This window comes from Urocitellus parryii, chromosome 10 (genome assembly GCF_045843805.1).
Source record: "Urocitellus parryii isolate mUroPar1 chromosome 10, mUroPar1.hap1, whole genome shotgun sequence".
NCBI classification, from domain to species: Eukaryota; Metazoa; Chordata; class Mammalia; order Rodentia; family Sciuridae; genus Urocitellus; species Urocitellus parryii.
In genome coordinates this window covers 143,092,214-143,110,007 of record NC_135540.1, presented here as the reverse complement: position 1 = coordinate 143,110,007, position 17,794 = coordinate 143,092,214, and the positions used below count along the sequence as shown (strand labels likewise).

The 17,794-nt window shown below is 41.3% G+C and overlaps 1 protein-coding gene across 7 annotated transcripts in view; it reads left to right on the top strand.

The window, feature by feature from the left end:
• Window positions 1–17,794, top strand: part of Grk4 (G protein-coupled receptor kinase 4) — a 69,184-nt gene that overhangs the window by 9,537 nt on the left and 41,853 nt on the right. For 5 of the 7 annotated variants that reach the window (XM_077803308.1, XM_077803306.1, XM_077803304.1 and 2 more), the window contains 2 exons: window positions 6,002–6,114; window positions 12,799–12,876. The exons of the other annotated variants lie outside the window; for them this stretch is intronic. In XM_077803308.1, coding sequence (XP_077659434.1) covers window positions 6,002–6,114; window positions 12,799–12,876 — 191 coding nt within the window. The remainder of the gene's footprint in view (window positions 1–6,001; window positions 6,115–12,798; window positions 12,877–17,794) is intronic. 7 annotated transcript variants of the gene reach the window in all.

Sequence of the window (17,794 nt, the reverse complement as noted above, 5' to 3'; positions counted from 1 at the left end):
ACATATGCAGGGACCCATTTTCCAAATAAGGTAACATTTTCCGGTTCCAAGGATTTGAATCTGTTATCCTGGGCGGCTATTATTCAGCCTTTTATATATGATAACTGTTCACTTTGTGAGGAACTACTAGACTTTTCCTGTAGCTGCATCATTTTTCATTTCCCCAACAATAAACAATGATTGGACTTCTTCCATGTCCTCACCAACACTTAATGGTTTCATTATAGCCATCTTAGTATGTGTGATTTGAATTTTCCTGATGCCCAATGATTTTGAGCAACTTTTTAAGGCTTCTTGATCATGTGCATATTTTCTTTGGACCAATTGATATTTGGCCTATGGTGTTAACAGTAATTTTTTCTGAGTATAGCATAGACAGATTAGTATGGAAATTGATTCCATTATTTGACATTTGTATCGTAATTATGTGAATTTTTCTTTTGGTCTACTTATGATTTTAAATATATTTATAGACTCAAAAATTTTATTTTAATATACATTTGCTTATACATTTATTCAGTATGCCTCTAATTCTTCAGGGTAGTTTTTTAGCACACAGAAGAAGTAACTTACATTAAATGTCCCATTAGTTAACTTGTTAGTATATTTTCACCATGTTCCAAGGAAGAGGGTCTGCTACCATAAATACAGCAGTTGAGAAACAGACCCAGTCTCTGCCCTCAGAGCTTATAATCTCTTGGCAGATATAGATATAAAATAGAAAAATGATCATAGAAATAAACATAATTACTGGCTGAGCACCATGGCACGTGCCTGTAATCCCAGCGGCTTGGGAAGCTGAGGCAAGAGGATCATGAGTTCAAAGCCAGCCTCAGCAACAGTGAGGCGCTTAGCAACTCAGTGAGACCCTGTCTCTAAATAGCATACAAAATAGGGCTGGGGGGTTCAGTGTCCCATTGCCCTTGAACTCAATCCCCAGTACCCACTCCGCAAAAAAAAAGGGTGGGAAAAAAGAAATAAACATAATTACAAATTGTAGGGGGGAAGTACAGACAACCAGGTGAGAGGAACTTAATCTGATCAGGAGTGAGGTAGAGAGGATCAGAGAAGGCTTCCTAAGGAAGGCACTGGGCTAGGAGCATAAAGTGCAAGGTAAGAGGGACAGGAAGAGAATTTTCCAGGCAGCAAGGTTAACAAGTATAAGGGCCCCAACCTGGGAAGGTGTATGGTGGCAATTTCCAGGGTCTTGAGGAAGGCCAGTCTTCCTGGAACAAAGATGGAGGCGCAGAGCGGCACTGAATGAGTGGAAGGAAATGGTAGGGGTTCTAGGCCTGGGAAGGGGAGGTCTTATTGAAGTTACAAAAGGTTGGCATTGCCAAGTTATTAGCAGAGAAGAGATGTAATCAGATTTACATTTTAGGAAGTCTCTCAGGCTTCAGTAGGAGAATGGGAGCAGAGGGGTCAGCATGGAAACAGGAAGACTGTAGAGACTGTTGATGTTGTCCAGGCAGGAGCTGAGGGCAGCGTGGTTTGGTATGTGGTGATGGAGTTGAAACAATCAGATCAGATGGGACTGTGAGACACTGTAAGTAGAACCCAGTCGCTTTCTGTGTGGGAGTAAATGCAGGGGAGTTCTTAAGGAAGGCTTCCAGGTCTGTGTGTTCAAGAGGCAGCACATGGGGTGGAGCCCAGCCAAAGCTGTGCGTTCATGTGGAGGGCTCAGTGAAGTCTGGGTGGTATCTGTACAGGTAGCATGTAGAAGTCGTGAGACTGGAAGTAGATAAGATCCTCCTCAGGAGAGAACAGAGGGAGTGGGGAAGGGGCTCTTGACCAGCTTCAGAGGACTTTTCATCCTGTTTTGGCTCAGTGAAGAGGAAAGACTGGTCAGATGGACCTAGCCAGACGCAGTCATAAGATGGATCCATGTAGAGTCTGGAGAGCTGGGGGTCCAAACAACTAGGGGCTGGGACAGTTTCTGGTAGGTGAGTGTGTCATAGAGATTGAGGACCCATTAGATTGGGCCACTGGTTCTGAGTCTGTTTTTTGGTCCTTAGAGCACTGGGCATGAAGTTGAGTGAGTGAAGGAGTCACAGTGACTGTGTACAAGCAGCCCTCAAGGAGCGCAGCAATGTGCTCCGAGATGTGCCTCTGCTCTGCACTGTGGGCACATCTTGGTCTATGGCCTTTTTTATTGCTTAGTTTATAAGCATTTGACTTAGTGTGGCAGAAAGCATGCCTGAGAGTTTTCTAATTTTCATCCTTTGGTTGTTCTGAATTTGTAGAACAGACTTCATATAGAATAAGCAAGCTTGGTGCTCTGAGTTAGTGTTCTTCCTACAGGAGGGTTGGGGAGGGGAGAGAGAGAGAAAGAGAGAGAGAATGCATGTTGATAAACTTGGGAACCAGTCTCGTGTTAGCTGGTTCACATGTGGACAAGAGGAGTTGTTGAAACACCTCTTCCTCTTCTTTTTATTTCTAGACATTTTTAAATTCGTGCATTATAGTCATACATAATGGTGGTATTTGTTGTTACATATTTGTACATGCACCCAATATTAACAATATAATCTGTCCAGTATCCTCCCCAGCACTTCCCCCTCCTCCCTGTCCCCACCCCGGCCCCTTCTTCCACTCTACTGATTTCCCTTTGACTTTTGTGAGATCCTTACCATCTTTCTTTTCCTTTTTCCTCTCTAGCTTTCACATATGAGAGAAAATGTATGACCCTTGACCTTCTGAATTTGGCTTATTTTGCTTAACATAATGATCTCAAGTTTCATCCATTTTCATGTAAATTACATAATTTTGCTTTTCTTTTTTTTATTTTTTTTATTAGCTACGCATGACATTACAATGCATAATTTCGCTTTTCTTTACTGCAGAATAAAACTCCATTGTGTGTATATACCTTATTTTGAGGCAGGTTCCATAGTTCAGCTATTGTGAATTATGCTGCTATTAACATGGTGTACATGTAGCATGATAGTATTTTGACTTTAAATTTTTTTAAGAGTATATTCTTTCTTTTTTTAAAATATTTTATTTTTTATTTATTTTTATGTGTTGCTGAGGATTGAACCCAGGGCCTTGCATGTGCAAGGCGAGTGCTCTATCGCTGACCCCAGCCCCAGCCCCGGTTGACTTTAATTCTTTAGGATAAGAATAAATACAGAGGAGCGGTCTTTTAGCTCTGTGGCACTGTGGGCTCAGGACCCACATGCTTCCTATGTCTAGTCTGCCAGAACTTCTCCCCTCCTGGTGAGCCTGTCTTCTGCTGGGGATCAGTGCCCTCTTTCCAAATACTAATTCTCCCCTCTCTGTTGTTCATCTGTGGCACCCAGAGCAGCCTCTGAGGGTCACCAGGCTAGGAGTTAGGTCCTTTAACCCTGCAGAATGGGAGCCTCTGGTGGCAGCATCTGTCTACTGCTTGAGAGATATTAAATTTTGTGACATATTTCTGTGATTTGTATTTGTGTGTGTGTGTGTTTTGTTTGTTTTTCATGCCATGTGAAATCTAACGCGTGGAAAAGTAAAATCATTAATGAAATTTTGAACCAGATAGGGTAAAAAGGGTTTTTGTTAGCTGCTGCTTTTTTCCAAAATTGGAGCTCTGGATTTGCTTATCCAAGTCTGTAATAAGGGTGCATGTGTGAATGCCACAGTCAGCACTGCCCTCTCTGGTGGTTGCATAGTTCTGTTTTCCCAACATTCTCTCCAAGTGGGGTTCTATTGTGGCATGCTAATGGGGCAGCATCCCCACAAGGCCCCTGTCCCAGTGCACAGCAGAATTGTCCACTTTGCTAGAAGACACCTCTGGTTCCTTCAGCAGTGTTCTGTGTCTCCCTCTTGGGTTCCAGCATCTCTACTGCTTGATTCCTAGCCTCTTGGCCAGCCACTCAGGACTAGACAGCAGGCTCCTGTGATGCTAGAGAGGGACATACTTAAAGAGGTCCAGCTTGTCCTTGGGTTCAAGTTAATGGTTCTTTTATTAATCCAACCCCATCAGCTTTCTCTCTTCCAGGCAATATGTAAAATTCTGACTCCTGGAGGTGCCTTTCTCTTTTTCTGTGTTAGAGTTTTTTTCTTTATGTCATTGTTTTTTGTCTTTGTTTTATTATTTGGTCATTTTTTAGGAATCTGGGAGAGAAGGAAGGCAGACCTATGTTCTGGTCTACATCCTCAGATGGAAATGAGGAGTGTTTCTGATTCTTTGGATGAGGGAGGAAAGTATTAAAAACTTTCATATTTCAAAAACATAACTTTTGACTGGCTTGTTTCTCTTGCTTTCTTAAGTATAGTTAGGTAGTATTCCTAAAATAAAATAGAGTAGCCAAATTGGATGAAGTAGGTTGTAGAACTTCTGAAAAACTGTTGTGAGGTTTGTGAAAACAAGCAGCTATATCCTGGCCATCCTGAGCTCATATCCTTGCCTTCATTCTCCATGTTCAGACTCAGTTGTCCAAAACCAGGATCCTCGGGATGACACATGGCATTTTTGCCAGAACGTAGTGGTTGAGAGGTGACACCAGCAAGCCATTGAGATGATGATGGTTATGTTAAGCTGTGTATTCAATTGTATATTAGACCCCTGCTGTCCGCCTTGGCCTGCTACTTTGGAGTTCTCATGGGGATTCCTGGGGAGTTCGTTGGTTGGGGAAGTGCCTGGAGGAGGGATTTCCCCCGTTGGTGTGTGGTGTGTCCTGGGAGAAGGCTGCATGTGCGTGGCTGTGCGTGGCGTATGTGAGAGTGCGGAGAATAAAGGAGTTCCTGTTTTGAACCTACAAGGCTGTGTGGTGGCTAGGTTATTTTGTGCCCAGCCAGATTGTGGCAGTTTCCCAGAGTTACATGGTGTCAGTGATACTTAACAGAAGGATTTGTTACTGACTTGCTCACTTTTTGTGAACTTTATGTTAATTCTTAAGCTTTAGAGTCACATTAGGAGACCTAAACATGTTTATTTCAAGTTGGGAGCCACTGTTCAGAGAGTAACTAGTTTTCTTTCCGAAATACAAATTAACCTATTTTGAACCTAAGTTTTATTTTGTTTTATATCCTTCTTTACATATTGACCAAACGTTAGTGCCCTGTTCTCAGAACTATAGCAGTGTTTGAGGTAAGGTATACAGTGTTTCCTACAGGAAAAAAAATAAAACAAGAGCAGTTAAAGAGATAATTAAACATATATATTTGTGACTTTTTTTTTAATAATAAGATTGAACCCCAGGTGTTTACCCCTGAGCTACATCCTCAGAGCTTTTAATTTTTCCTTTTGAGATAGAGTTTCACTAAGTTGCGGAGGCTGGCCTTGAACTTGTGATCCTCCTGCCTCAGCCTCTCAAGTTATTGTGGTTACAGGCATGTTCCAGGATGCCCAGCTATGTTTGTGACATTTTAAGTACAAAAGGTAACAAACTGAAAAAGTGTTTTAAAAATCTAACAGTACATTCCTGAAGGATATTTCACATTCATGCAGTTGATTCCAGTATATAGGGTGGGTACTGTAATAGAGGAGTCTCTTCCTTCTCCTTCCTTCCCCTGTGGGGGCCTCTAGGGAATCCCCATCCCTGTGTGTTTCCTTTTGGAGAAGAACAGGGCCTGCAAGTCAGGATTCACTCATCCTTCTGAGTTCTCGAGTTATCTTGGGTGCTAAGTATTTTAATGTTCATCATAACCCACTCTAAATTAATAAATAGAATAATAGTTAAAAATAATACTTCAAGGGGCTGGGGATGTGGCTCAAGCGGTAGCGCGCTCGCCTGGCATGCGTGCGACCCGGGTTTGATCCTCAGCACCACATACCAACAAAGATGTTTGTGTCCGCCGAGAACTAAAATTAAATGTTGGAAATTCTCTCTCTCTCCTCTCTCACTCTCTCTCCTCTCTCACTCTCTCTTAAAAAAAAATAATAATAATACTTCAAAAATAATACTACTATGTTTCTACTTTCATTGTATCTAGTGAAAATATTAAGATGCAGAATAGCATTTAGTAAATTATAACCATTATATTTGCTTGTTTCCCTTCCCCTTTCTTCTCCCAGAAAAAGATTATAGCAGTCTCTGTGACAAGCAGCCAATAGGAAGACTTCTCTTCAGGCAATTCTGTGATACAAAACCAGATCTTAAGAGTTGCATTGAATTCTTGGTTGCAGTGGTAAGCGATTCATTTCAGGGTTGAACTGCCCAGTGTGGTTTGAAAATTTAAAAACTAGACCTGGACAATGACACAGAGGTTATGGATAGACTGGTTGTATTGGTGTTGTAGTTATATTCTTAGTAACAGAAATCCCTTCTGTATGAGATGATATGGTCACGGAATTACATCCCCAGTGCGGGGGAATTGCACCTGCTCACTGAGTGCTTTTGACCCTTGCTGCCTTCATTTGTGGAAGGTTGACAAGCAAAAGAAGGCCATATGCTTCTTTAGCCAACTGAAGTGTGCCCTTCCTGCCCTCTGTGGTAGACCTGTGGTCCAGACGCATTTGGAAGGGATAATGTCATTGTAAGAAAGATGAGTTGGAGTTTACCAAGCTCTGCGAAGCATCTACCATTCTCTTGTATCCTGTTTGAGATTTATTTTACCTGTGATTTTTTTCCCTAGGTTAAGAGTTTTGTGTTTCTAAGTATTTATTTATTTTTTTTAAAGAGAGAGTGAGAGAGGAGAGAGAGAGAGAGAGAATTTTTAATATTTATTTTTTAGTTGGCAGACACAACATCTTTGTTGGTATGTGGTGCTGGGGATCGAACCCGGGCCACACGCATGCCAGGCGAGCGCGCTACCGCTTGAGCCACATCCCCAGCCAGTTTCTAAGTATTTATGAAGACCACTGGCAAGCCTAGAATTTCAAGACTATGAAGTAACCAACCAATAGAAAATGGGTGCAATTCAGCAGAAAAGCTCTCTTACTTTGTTATTTATACCAAGGTTGTGACCCTTCCTCTCAGCTTTGGCCAGTTCTGGTTATATCAGCAAATATATATCCAACGCTTATTATATACAGAGGGCTGTATTATATCATTGCGTTTGTATTCACTTTCTCGCCATAATAGCCTTATAAAAACTTCTTGAAGTTATTTATTTATAATGACATTTTTCAGAAAAACATTTGAAGCTCTTTTTTTATTTGCTTCCTACCCCTCAAAACTTCCCTAGTCTGTACCTTTCTGGCACTGTTGTTAAAAGAAGACAAAACTGGGGCTGGGGCTGTGGCTCAGTGGTAGAGCACTTGCCTGGCATGTGTGAGGCCCTGGGTTCCATCCTCAGCACCACATATAAATAGATAGATAGATAGATAGATAGATAGATAGATAGATAGATACTTCGATCCATTGATGACTTAAAAAATAGAAAAAAAGAAAAGAAGACAAACTTAGAAAAGTGTCAGTTATTTCTTTTTAAAGGCAGGATTCTGATGCAGTGGGCCATGCCTTCTTGGTTCAATGAGTGTAAATTTTCAAGTAATGAGTTATGTTTTCCAAACTGCCTTACTTTAAGAATTTAGGGACCTACAATTTTTATTTCCAGTAAAATGGCTAAATTGCATAGTTAAAATTCTATTTTGGGTTTAAATCTTCTGATATTATCATGATACCCATTAGTTACTAGATAACAGGTTTAATTTTGTTTTTTAATTTTTAAAAAAAATTTCTGGTAACAATTGTGTAGATTCAGAAAGAGCACCTGATGGTGCTGTTCATACAGCACTTACTGCTTTGACTATCCTGTGATAGGTGATTACAGGTTTTTGGTGTAGAGACTGCATCTTATCCACCCTGCCCCACAGCACTTGACCCCTTGCTCAGTATTTGTTGAATGAATTAATGGCATCTATAAAAGTTAGGATTCAGCCAGAGAACCAGAGTCATTAGGAGGTAGATTTGAAAAAACTGATTACAAGACATTGGCTTACGTCAGTGGATCTGACTAGGAAAGTCCAAAATGTATAGGATGGACCATCAGGAAGGACATGATGTAACTCTCCAGAAATAGGACTCAGCTGCTGTCCTTAGGCAGAATTTCTTCAGAGAAGCCTCAGCTCTGCTCTTAGCTCTTTTCAACAGTTTGGGTGAGACCCACCCGGATATGTAGGATAATCTCCCTTATATCGAGTCAACTGAAGTAAGGGAGAAAAATGTTCAATTGTCAGGAAAAGTTCAACTCTGTTCCCCCTCCCAAAACATTGGTATAAATGATTTAACAGCTGCCTAAAGTAGGTGAAGGAGAATCTTGTGTGTGGTTGAAGAAAATAAGAATTAAAAAGCAAAAGTGATTTGTGGAACTGGAGAGTTGAGACTGTGGTCTGCTGGAGAGTCCCTCCCAGAACCTTGTTAGGACTCCCAGCTTCATGTCCAGGATCGAAATCGGAGGAAAGGCATTCTTCCTAAACCTTCCCCCAAAGCCTCAGGGACTTGTAATATCAGCTGGAGGCTGTTCACTTCAGAGAATGAAGCAGGTCTGACCAGCAGTATTCCTGGTGAAGTGCTGTGTGCCCTAACAGGAGCTGCGTGTACGAATGCAGGAAGGGGCTGCAAGCTCACGTACATCACCTTTTCCCCAAAGGGACCCCACTTCCTAGAGGGCCACCTACTCAGTACCTCCTGTGGAGTTTCCCCCAGGCCCAAAAGTGGGTTGCAGAGCAAGTAAGTCCCTGGTGATTCCGTGATGCAGAATGTTCAAGAGTCTACTAGCTGAAAGAGATTTAAAGATGGCAGAATTAGAGCAGGTTGCTTTCCTAACTACTCTGTGGTGTGAAACCAAGAAAGCAGACAGGCAGCTTCCTCAGCAAGGTGGGTGAACGAAAAAAAGCAGGGGGAGACTTTACTGGAGTTTAATACTTGACACTCAAAGCAGACTGGGGACTCAAGAGGTTGTATATAATAAATTAAGGAAGAAATCTCCAGCACCACAGCCACTACTGTAGCTGGAGGTGCCAGCCAGAGTGGTCCTTTCATGAGCACAGTGGAGAGATAAGGGAACTAATGGAACCACATCTTTAGGAGGACTTAGGCATGTCTGGGTACAGAGTTTGAGATCGAAGACACTGCCCGACTAAACTGAAGGGCACGCTACACAATAGCCTTGCACAGGAAAGAAACCGCATCTCTCCTGGTGGGGTGCAGAGGACAGAAGGAGGAACCATTTTACTGTCGCGATGCTGGGACCAGCAGTTGAGGGAGCCAAGTCCTAGCAAATCAAGGCTGGCCCAAAATATAGCCTGGCAAACCCACATTGCACAACATAGAGTGTGCCTAAGTGACCAGGAGAAAATCAAACGTGGAAAGAGGTTTACACAGGGGACTACTGGTTATGGAAACCCACCCAGCTCTATCCCTCCCTCTCTAATCTGACTGCTTGCAGGACTGGCTGGGAGAGATGCACCTGGCCAGGAATTTGAAAGGGCAGGAGAGACTTGAGTTTGGAGACTGAATCTGAGACCAGGAAACTTGACGTCCAAAGGTGGAATCACGCAAATGGAACCCAGGGTAGATCCTGGAGTGCAGTCTAATAGTGTGGACAGTCTATTCCTGGGCCCTGAGGGTGTGCTGATTTAGAATCTCCAGACCCATTGAAATTCCGCAAAGAGCCTGGAGCCTACCTAAACCTAAACCCTGCCTCCAAGAGTTCCGCATATTGGATTACCTCTCACTCCAGTGTCCTAACAGGAGCTGCGTGTATGAGTGCAGGAAGGGGCAAGCATCATACTTCAGACACCCTACCTAAAACTTTTGAGAAGGGAAGCTGAGAATATTTTAGATTCCAACCGAAACAATTCTTTTGACTTTACTTTGATATATATTTTTTTCTTTTCTCTGCTTAATTGTGACCTTTATGGTTCATGGACATTTATACATATTCATATTTTTTTCTTTTCTCATTTCTAGCATTTTTGAAACCAGTTATTTTTCATGGATCAGTTTTTTGAGGACTAAGACGTTTGATTAGTATATTTCAGTTTTGTTTTATATTATTTTTCAATTTTTAATTTTTCAGTTTTTTACTTTATATATTTTTCCTCTCACTTGTTTCCCATGATTCTCTCTTTTCTTCTGCTAACAGCCAATCTCTGTTGTTCTCTCCTTCATGCTTCCTTCAGTTTTTCTACTTCTATTTTCTCTTCTTCTCCCTCATAATCATCACATCCTATATTACTTCTGTTCTCTCCCTGTTCACCATTTGAAATTGTAAACCATTTTGCAAACTTACTGTTTTTATTGATGGCAGTAATGTCATTTCTGTTCATTGTGACAACATTGTAGATGTCATAGTAGGAATGTTTGGTTTAATGTTATGTATATTGTTTGCATTGGTTGTTATTATTACGTCTCACCCCCTAAACATTGAGATACTGAAAACCTTCAGGTACACTGTAAGTCCACAGGGTAGGAATTCTACTGCTTCAGATCCATGTTGTTAGATGGTTAGACATACAAACAACATGAAAAAACAAAGGAATGAATCTTTCCATACATACCAAGAGACTTCAATAAAAGAATCCATTGCAACCACAGTGGAAGAAATGTCAAGAGAAGGAGTTTAGAATGTAAGGTGAGGGATGATATAAGGAGTGATATCCAAGAGAAAATACAAGAAGTGAAAGATCACTTAAATAAAGAGAGTCTGAAAAAAAAAATCAAGTAGAAATCCTCAAAATGAAGGAATCAGTAAACTAAGTTAAAAATTTAATAGAAAGCATCACCAACAGATTATACCACTTGAAGACAGTTTCAGGCAATGAAGACAAAATATATAATCATGAAAATAATATTGACCATGGAGATAAGAGGTTAAGAAACTGTGAACAGAACCTCCAAGAAATATGGGATAATCTGAAAAGACCAAATTTAAGATTTATTGGGATGAAGGCTCATAGATACAAACCAAAGGAATGCACAACTTTTTCAATGAAATCAAATCAGAAAATTTCCCAAACCTAAAGAATGAAAAAAAATCAGATAATGCCGGATGTTTATAGGACTCCAAATACACAGAATTACAACAGATCCACACCAAGGCACATTATTATTGAAAATGCCTAACATACAGAATTAGGATAGAATTTTAAAGGTTACCAGAGGAAAATGAAAAGTCACATTTAGAGGGAAACCAATCCAGATCTGAGCTGATTTCTCAATCCAGACACTCAAAGCTAGGAGGTCGTGGAATAATATATATCAAGCTCTGAAAGAAAATGGATAACAGCCAAGAATACTATAGCCAGCAAAATTAAACTTCAGAATTGATGATTAAATAAAAACCTTCCATGTTAAATAAATGTTAAAAGAATTCACAACTAGGGCTGGGGTCCTAGCTCAGTGGTAGAGCACTCACCTAGCATGTGTGAGGCCCTGGATTCGATCCTCAGCACCACATAAAAATGAATAAATAAAGATATTATATTCAACTAAAAAATAAAATATTAAAAAATCTGCAAGAGACTCCTTCATAGGCAAAGACATCCACAGACTGAAAATAAAAGAATGGGAAAAAAAACATTTCACTCACATGGATCTTGTAAACAAGTAGGAGTATCTATCCTCAGATAAAGTGGACTTCAAGTCATAGTTGATTGGAAGGGTCAAAGAAGGCCATTTCATACTGCTTACGGGAATTATACATTGAGAAGATATAATAATTGTAAATATTTTTGCCCCAAACAATGGAGCATATACATACATCAAACCCCTCTCAACTTCAAGAATCAAAGAGCTCAAAATCCAATAATAAAGGGTGACTTTAACATACTTCTCTCATCACTGGATACATCATTTAAACAAAAACTAAATTAAGAAGCTATAGAACTAAAAATTTACTAGCTGAAGAACTCCTGCCATGGTGAGCTTTTTGTACTTGAAGAGCACCTGCTCACATAAATAGAGCCAGCCCTGAGCTGCTTGTCCCTCCCACCAGCCTCTGCCTCGGAGAGCTATTGGGATGTTCAGGCTAGATTGTTCTCTGGTAAGGGGTTAAGCCTCACACAGGATACAATTTAGTTCCATCCCCATTTTGGGGGGGAGGGTACTGGGGATTGATTGAACTCAGGGGCACTGGACCCCGGAGCCACAGCCCAGCCCTATTCTGTATTGTATTTAGAGACAGGGTATCACTGAGTTGCTTAGTGCCTTGCCATTGCTGAGGCTGGCTTTGAACTTGCAGTCCTCCTATCTCAGCCTCCTGAGCCACTAGGATCATAGGAATGCGCCACCATGCCCGGCTCTATTCCCATTTTTTAAGGACACACCAAGCTTGGAAAGTCCTCCAGAGTTTTCAGAAGCTAGATGATGAAGTGATTTCTTTTTCTCTAACAACAGCTGGATGGCATTATGTGCTCTATGGTCCCTCCCCTGACTCCTGGTGAAGGGGATTCTTGCTTTGGTATCACCATTTCTGACTCCCCTGGGAGCTGTGGAGACAGCTTTTCAAGGGTCTCTTAGAAATTTCTAAAATGTTATTGTCTAGTCCATATTTATTTAGCTACAATGAATGAGTTGAAATATAATAGATCTTAGAGAGTATTATGAAGCGTGTTGCTCTACTACTTTATTAACCCCCTTTTAAAAATGACGTTTTACAGCTGGGAGTACAGCGCAGTGATAGAGCATATGCTTAGCATGTGCAAGGCTCTGGATTATATCCCTAGTGCCCCCCAAAATAATAATTGACAGTTTCACTCCCTCCTGACCCTTAGACTCCTAAAGAATAGCTAGAGATACTTGATCAGTAGAACTGCTGTCTGTTTCTGAGGGTATCAAGTCAATTCCGTAAGTCAGAATTTAAAATATGAAAATATTGTAACGAAGCACAACTTACATTTTTCTTTTCTCCTGTCTCTCTAATCAGACAGAGTATGAAGTTGCCATTGAGGAGGAACGAAGAGACTGCGGACTATCAATCTTAGAGAGATTCTTCAATAATGAGGTGTTTTCTTCATTAGAATAAATATTTATAAATAACTTACTTAAATAATGAAAGTGCAGAACTATTTTTACTTTGATATTACAAATATGTTAAATGTTTTAATTTCTTTCAAATCTTCCTTTTCTGTGGTTTTGTTTGAGTAATGCATTAACAATTAAATCCCTTAAAAAATGACACAACAAATTGAAACTTTATGTTTCTTCAACCAGAATGTAGAATTTGAGTTTTATTTGCTTCTCTGGAGTACAAATAACATTTTTTCCTAAAAGCCTTAACAGATCTTAGTTTTTATTCTTTTTGACTCAATGTTATGGTTTGGATGTGAGGTGTCTCCCAAAAGCTCACGTGTTAGACACTGCGAGAGGGTTTAGAGGAGAAATGGTTCGGTTTTGAGAGCCTTAACTCAGTCGATGAATTAATCACCTGGTGGGATTGATGAAGTGGTAATGGAAGGCAAGTGGGGTGTGGATGGAGGACTGAGGCACTGAGGGTGGCTTTGGGGTGGGTGTTTCTATCTGGTGAATGGAGTCTCTCTGCTTCCTGATCACCATGTGAACTGCTTCCCTCTGCCACTCTCTTCTGCCATGTTGTTCACACTCACCTTGAGCCTCAAGGAATGGAGCTGCTGTCTCTGGATTGAGACCTCTGAAACTGTGAGCCCCCAAATAAACTTTTCTTCCTCTACAGTTATTCTGGTTGAGTCTTTCAGTCACAGCAGGAAAAAACTGACTAAAACAACTCACAATATTCTCTCTTTTTTAAAATTTGGGTTTGTGGTACTGGGGATTGAACCCAGGGAGGCTCTACCATTGACTACATCCCCAGCCCCACACCCACTTTTTAAATTTTGAGAGTGGGGCTGAGGTTGTGGCTCAGTGGTATGGTGCTTGCCTAGCATGCATGAGGCACTGGGTTCGATCCCCGGAACCACGTAAAAATAAAATAAAGGTTAAAAAAAAAAGATTATTAAAAAAATTTTTTTTTTGAGATGTGGTCTCACTAAATTGCCCAGGCTGAGCTTGAACTTGTGATCCTCTTGCCTCAGCCTCCCTGATAGTTGGGATTACAGGCATGGGCTGCTGTGCTAGCCTGACTTGCCAAGTTCCTGTTCCCTTTCCTGTGGCTTCTGTTTTGTAGGCTGTTAGAAGTCCTAGATTCTGGAAGGAAAACAGTAATGACATTTCATGAACACTCTAAGTCTTGCAAATGTGATAAATTATAATGAATTTATAGATATAAAGGTTGGGAAATCCAATATCAAGGTACCAGAATCTGGCAGTGGCCTTACTGTGGCATCACATGGCAGAAAGGCAAAGAGAGCAAATGCAGAAAGGGATGCACCTACTTACCAGAGAGCATTAATTCATCCAGGAGCTGCATACCTCTTAAAGGTCCCATGTCCCAGTACTGTCACAATGGCACGTAAGTTTCACCATGAGTTTTGTAGAGGTTGGACATTCAAACCATAGCACTTGATGGTAGTGAGAGATGTTCATACACCATTTCTCTTCCTTTATTTACCTTCAGCCTAGGAACTGCCACACTCTTCCTCGTCTCCACCTGATGCCTTGCCCTTGTACTTGGTCATCATTGTAGTTGGTCTTTGCTGATCTTTTCTTTAACAACAATAAGAACAGAATCTATTGATTTTACATACTAAAAATGGGAACTTCTTAAGGTCATTTATTCAAATTTCAGAAACCTAGAATATGTAAAATACCAAACATAAGAACACTGTGTGTTTTCGTTCTTGTATCTTTTCACTCATTCTTAGTTTTCTTAGTTTTCATATCAGGTTTCTCAGATATTAAAACTCATCCAGGTTTGAATGTACAATTAAAAGGAATCATGACAAAAACCAGTTGGATTTTGCTGGGAATACAAAATTGGTTCAATAGCCAAAAATGATCTTCTCCTCTGGTATATTGTATTATCGTTACAGGTATTGTGATAGACACAGAAAAAGCATTAGACAAAATCTATATTCTTTGGTAATAAAAGCATTCAACAAACTAGGAATGGAATGGAACTTTCTTGGCCTGGTAAAGGATATCTATGAAATACCCTCAAATAACATCTTACTTCAGGGTGACAGACCGTATGCTCTAGGGCTGGGGCTGTGGCTGTGGCTCAGTGGTAGAGTGTTTGCCTTGAATGTGTGAGGTACTGGGTTCGATCCTCAGTACCACATAAAAATAAATAAATAAAATAAAGATATTGTGTCCATCTACAATTTAAAAAATTTTAAAAAGACCAGGTATTCTACTCTAAGATTAGGAACAAGATGAGCTTGCCAGTTCTCACCACGTCTATTGAATGAAGCTGTGACAGGATATCCCATTGTATACACATAAAGAAAAAATACTAGAGCTAATAAATGAGTTTGTAATGATGGCAGGATACTAGACCACTGTCCAAAATTCTACTGTATTCTTGTACACAGCAATTAAAATCCCAAAAACTAAATTAAGAAATTCCATTTATATTTTCATCAAAAATATTTAAGAATAAATATAACAAAATGAAACATTTGCTTACTAAAACCACAAATCATTGAAAAATTACAGAAGATCTAAATGAATGGATAAATATTCCATGTTCATGGATCAAAAATCTTAATGTTGTTAATATGGCAATATTCTCCAAATGGATTTACAGGTTTGAAAGAACGATCAAGGCTTGTTGGTTGGTGGTATTGGGTGGGAGAGGTTTGGCCTCTATGGTGGATGAGAGGGAAAGGACAGCATATCCCCGCTACTTTAACCCCTTCGTGTATAAAGGAGCTACCATCTGAGAACCAGAGGAGGTCCAAAGAGGGCAGGGGTCCCTCAGAAATGGTGGTAGGGCAGGGTAAAATCGTCTCTAATACCTCCAGGCATTTGTGGACAGGATCTTGTGAGGGAGAAGATGGGAGGAGGAAGGCATCATTTAATGAAGAACAGGACTGAAAAGAGATGGAGGGATTTTGAAGGACTGAGACAAGGAGGGATAGAACCCTGGAAGGAGGAAGTGACTATAGCCCCTTATAAGTGAGGAAATCCTTTAGATGGTGAGGAGATGAGATGGTTAGTGGGGAGCCAAAGCTAAGCTTGTAAGCTTCTTTCTGAAGGTCATGGGCCGCTGCTAGGGCTCTGAGACATGGGGGCCAGCCCTGATGGTGGGGTCGAGCTGTTTGGATAGCTAGGCCACTGGTGCAAATGTGGGGCCATATTCCTGAGCCAGAATGCCCAGACTTTGGCCCTGTTTTTCATGTACATAGAGGGTAAAGGGTCGGGAGAGGTCCAGGAGATGCAGGCGGGTGCCCGGAGGAGGGCCTTCTTAAGGATTATAAAGGGCTTCCCTACCACTGAGGGTAGGGGTTCATCTTGGGGGCCCTTGGCCAAATTATATAGCGGCCTGCCGAGGAGGGAGAAATTAGGAATCCAGGCCCTGAAGTACCCAGCCAAACCCAAGAAAGAGAGTCATCTTTGGTCTTTAGTGTCTTTAGACCCAATAAGTTGTTTTCTGTCTACTGTAATGGCCTTTTTCTCTTGAGAGATAGAGAACCCTAGATAGTGACCTCTTTACATGCTATTTGGGCCTTTTGTGGAGAGGCCCGATATCCCTTTAAGGCCAAGAAATTAAGTAGGAGAACTGTGTCATCTGTTGAATGCCCTTTGGACGGGCTACAGAGGAGAAGATCATCAACATATTGCAAGAGGTGGATTTGGGGCACTGGGGGTGAAAAAATTGGAGGTCGGAGGCCAAGGTTTGTCCAAAGAGGTGTGGACTATCTCGAAATCCCTGAGGAAGGACAGTCCAGGTTAGTTGTGGAGAATGTCTGGTGGTGGGATCTGTCCAGGTAAAGGCAAAAAGATCTTGTGTTTGGGGGCAAGGGGAATGGAGAAGAAAGCATCCTTTAAATCTATGACCAAGAAGTGGGTGGCAGTGTGAGGGATCTGAGACAGCAGGGTGTATGGGTTGGGAACCAAAGGATGTATGGGCCTAATGGAGGTGTTGATGAGTCTAAGTCCTGAACTAAGTGATAGGACCCGTTGGGCTTTTTTACCGATAGTATGGGAGTATTGTAAGGGGAATGAGCAGGACGGAGGTACCCCTTGCTAAGAAGGTCCTGAATAATAGGTTGTAGGCCCAGAAGAGCTTTTGTGGACAGGGGATATTGAGCCTGATTGGGGAAGGTGTTAGGATCTTTGAGATGAATGTTAACTGGTGGGCAGGAAATGGTGGCGGGGGTGTGGGTATCCCATACAATTGGGTCAACCAGATTCATAAGGAAGGGGTCCTTTTTCATGTCAGTCTCTCAAGTGGGGCAGAATGGCCAGTCATCTGCCAAAAGGGCCAGAAAAGATGAACAGGCCGATTCTGGGGCCTGACTGATGCCAGGAGCCCGGATGTTGATTGTTGTATTAAATTTAGAGAGAATATGTCGGCCGAGCAAAGGAGCTGGACATTGGGGCATAACTACAAACGTCTGAGAGAATGGGAAGTTGTCTATGGAACAGAGTAATAGGGGAATCTTTTTTGGATAGATGGTCCTTCCTCCTACCCCGACAATAGGAGAGGTGGACAACACTGTTTGCCCCCAGAATTCTGTCAGGACTGAGAAAGTAGCCCTGGTGTCAAGGAGAAAGTCAACCTTGCGCCCATCCACCTGAATCCGCACCCTGGGTGCTTGTTTATTAATTGTTACGGCTGGCCAGGGACAAGGACCCAAGGCTCCGTCAATCTTTGATTGCTATGCCCAGAAGGTCAGAGGATTCCCTGGCTATAGGCTTCCTACGGAATCTAGGACAGTCAGAACCCCAATGACCTTGTTCTTTCAAGGTTCAGTACAACCCCTATCAAAATTCTAGCTGCTTATTTTGTAGAAATTAGGAAGCTGATTTTTTAAAAAAATTTTGAATTCATATGAACATTC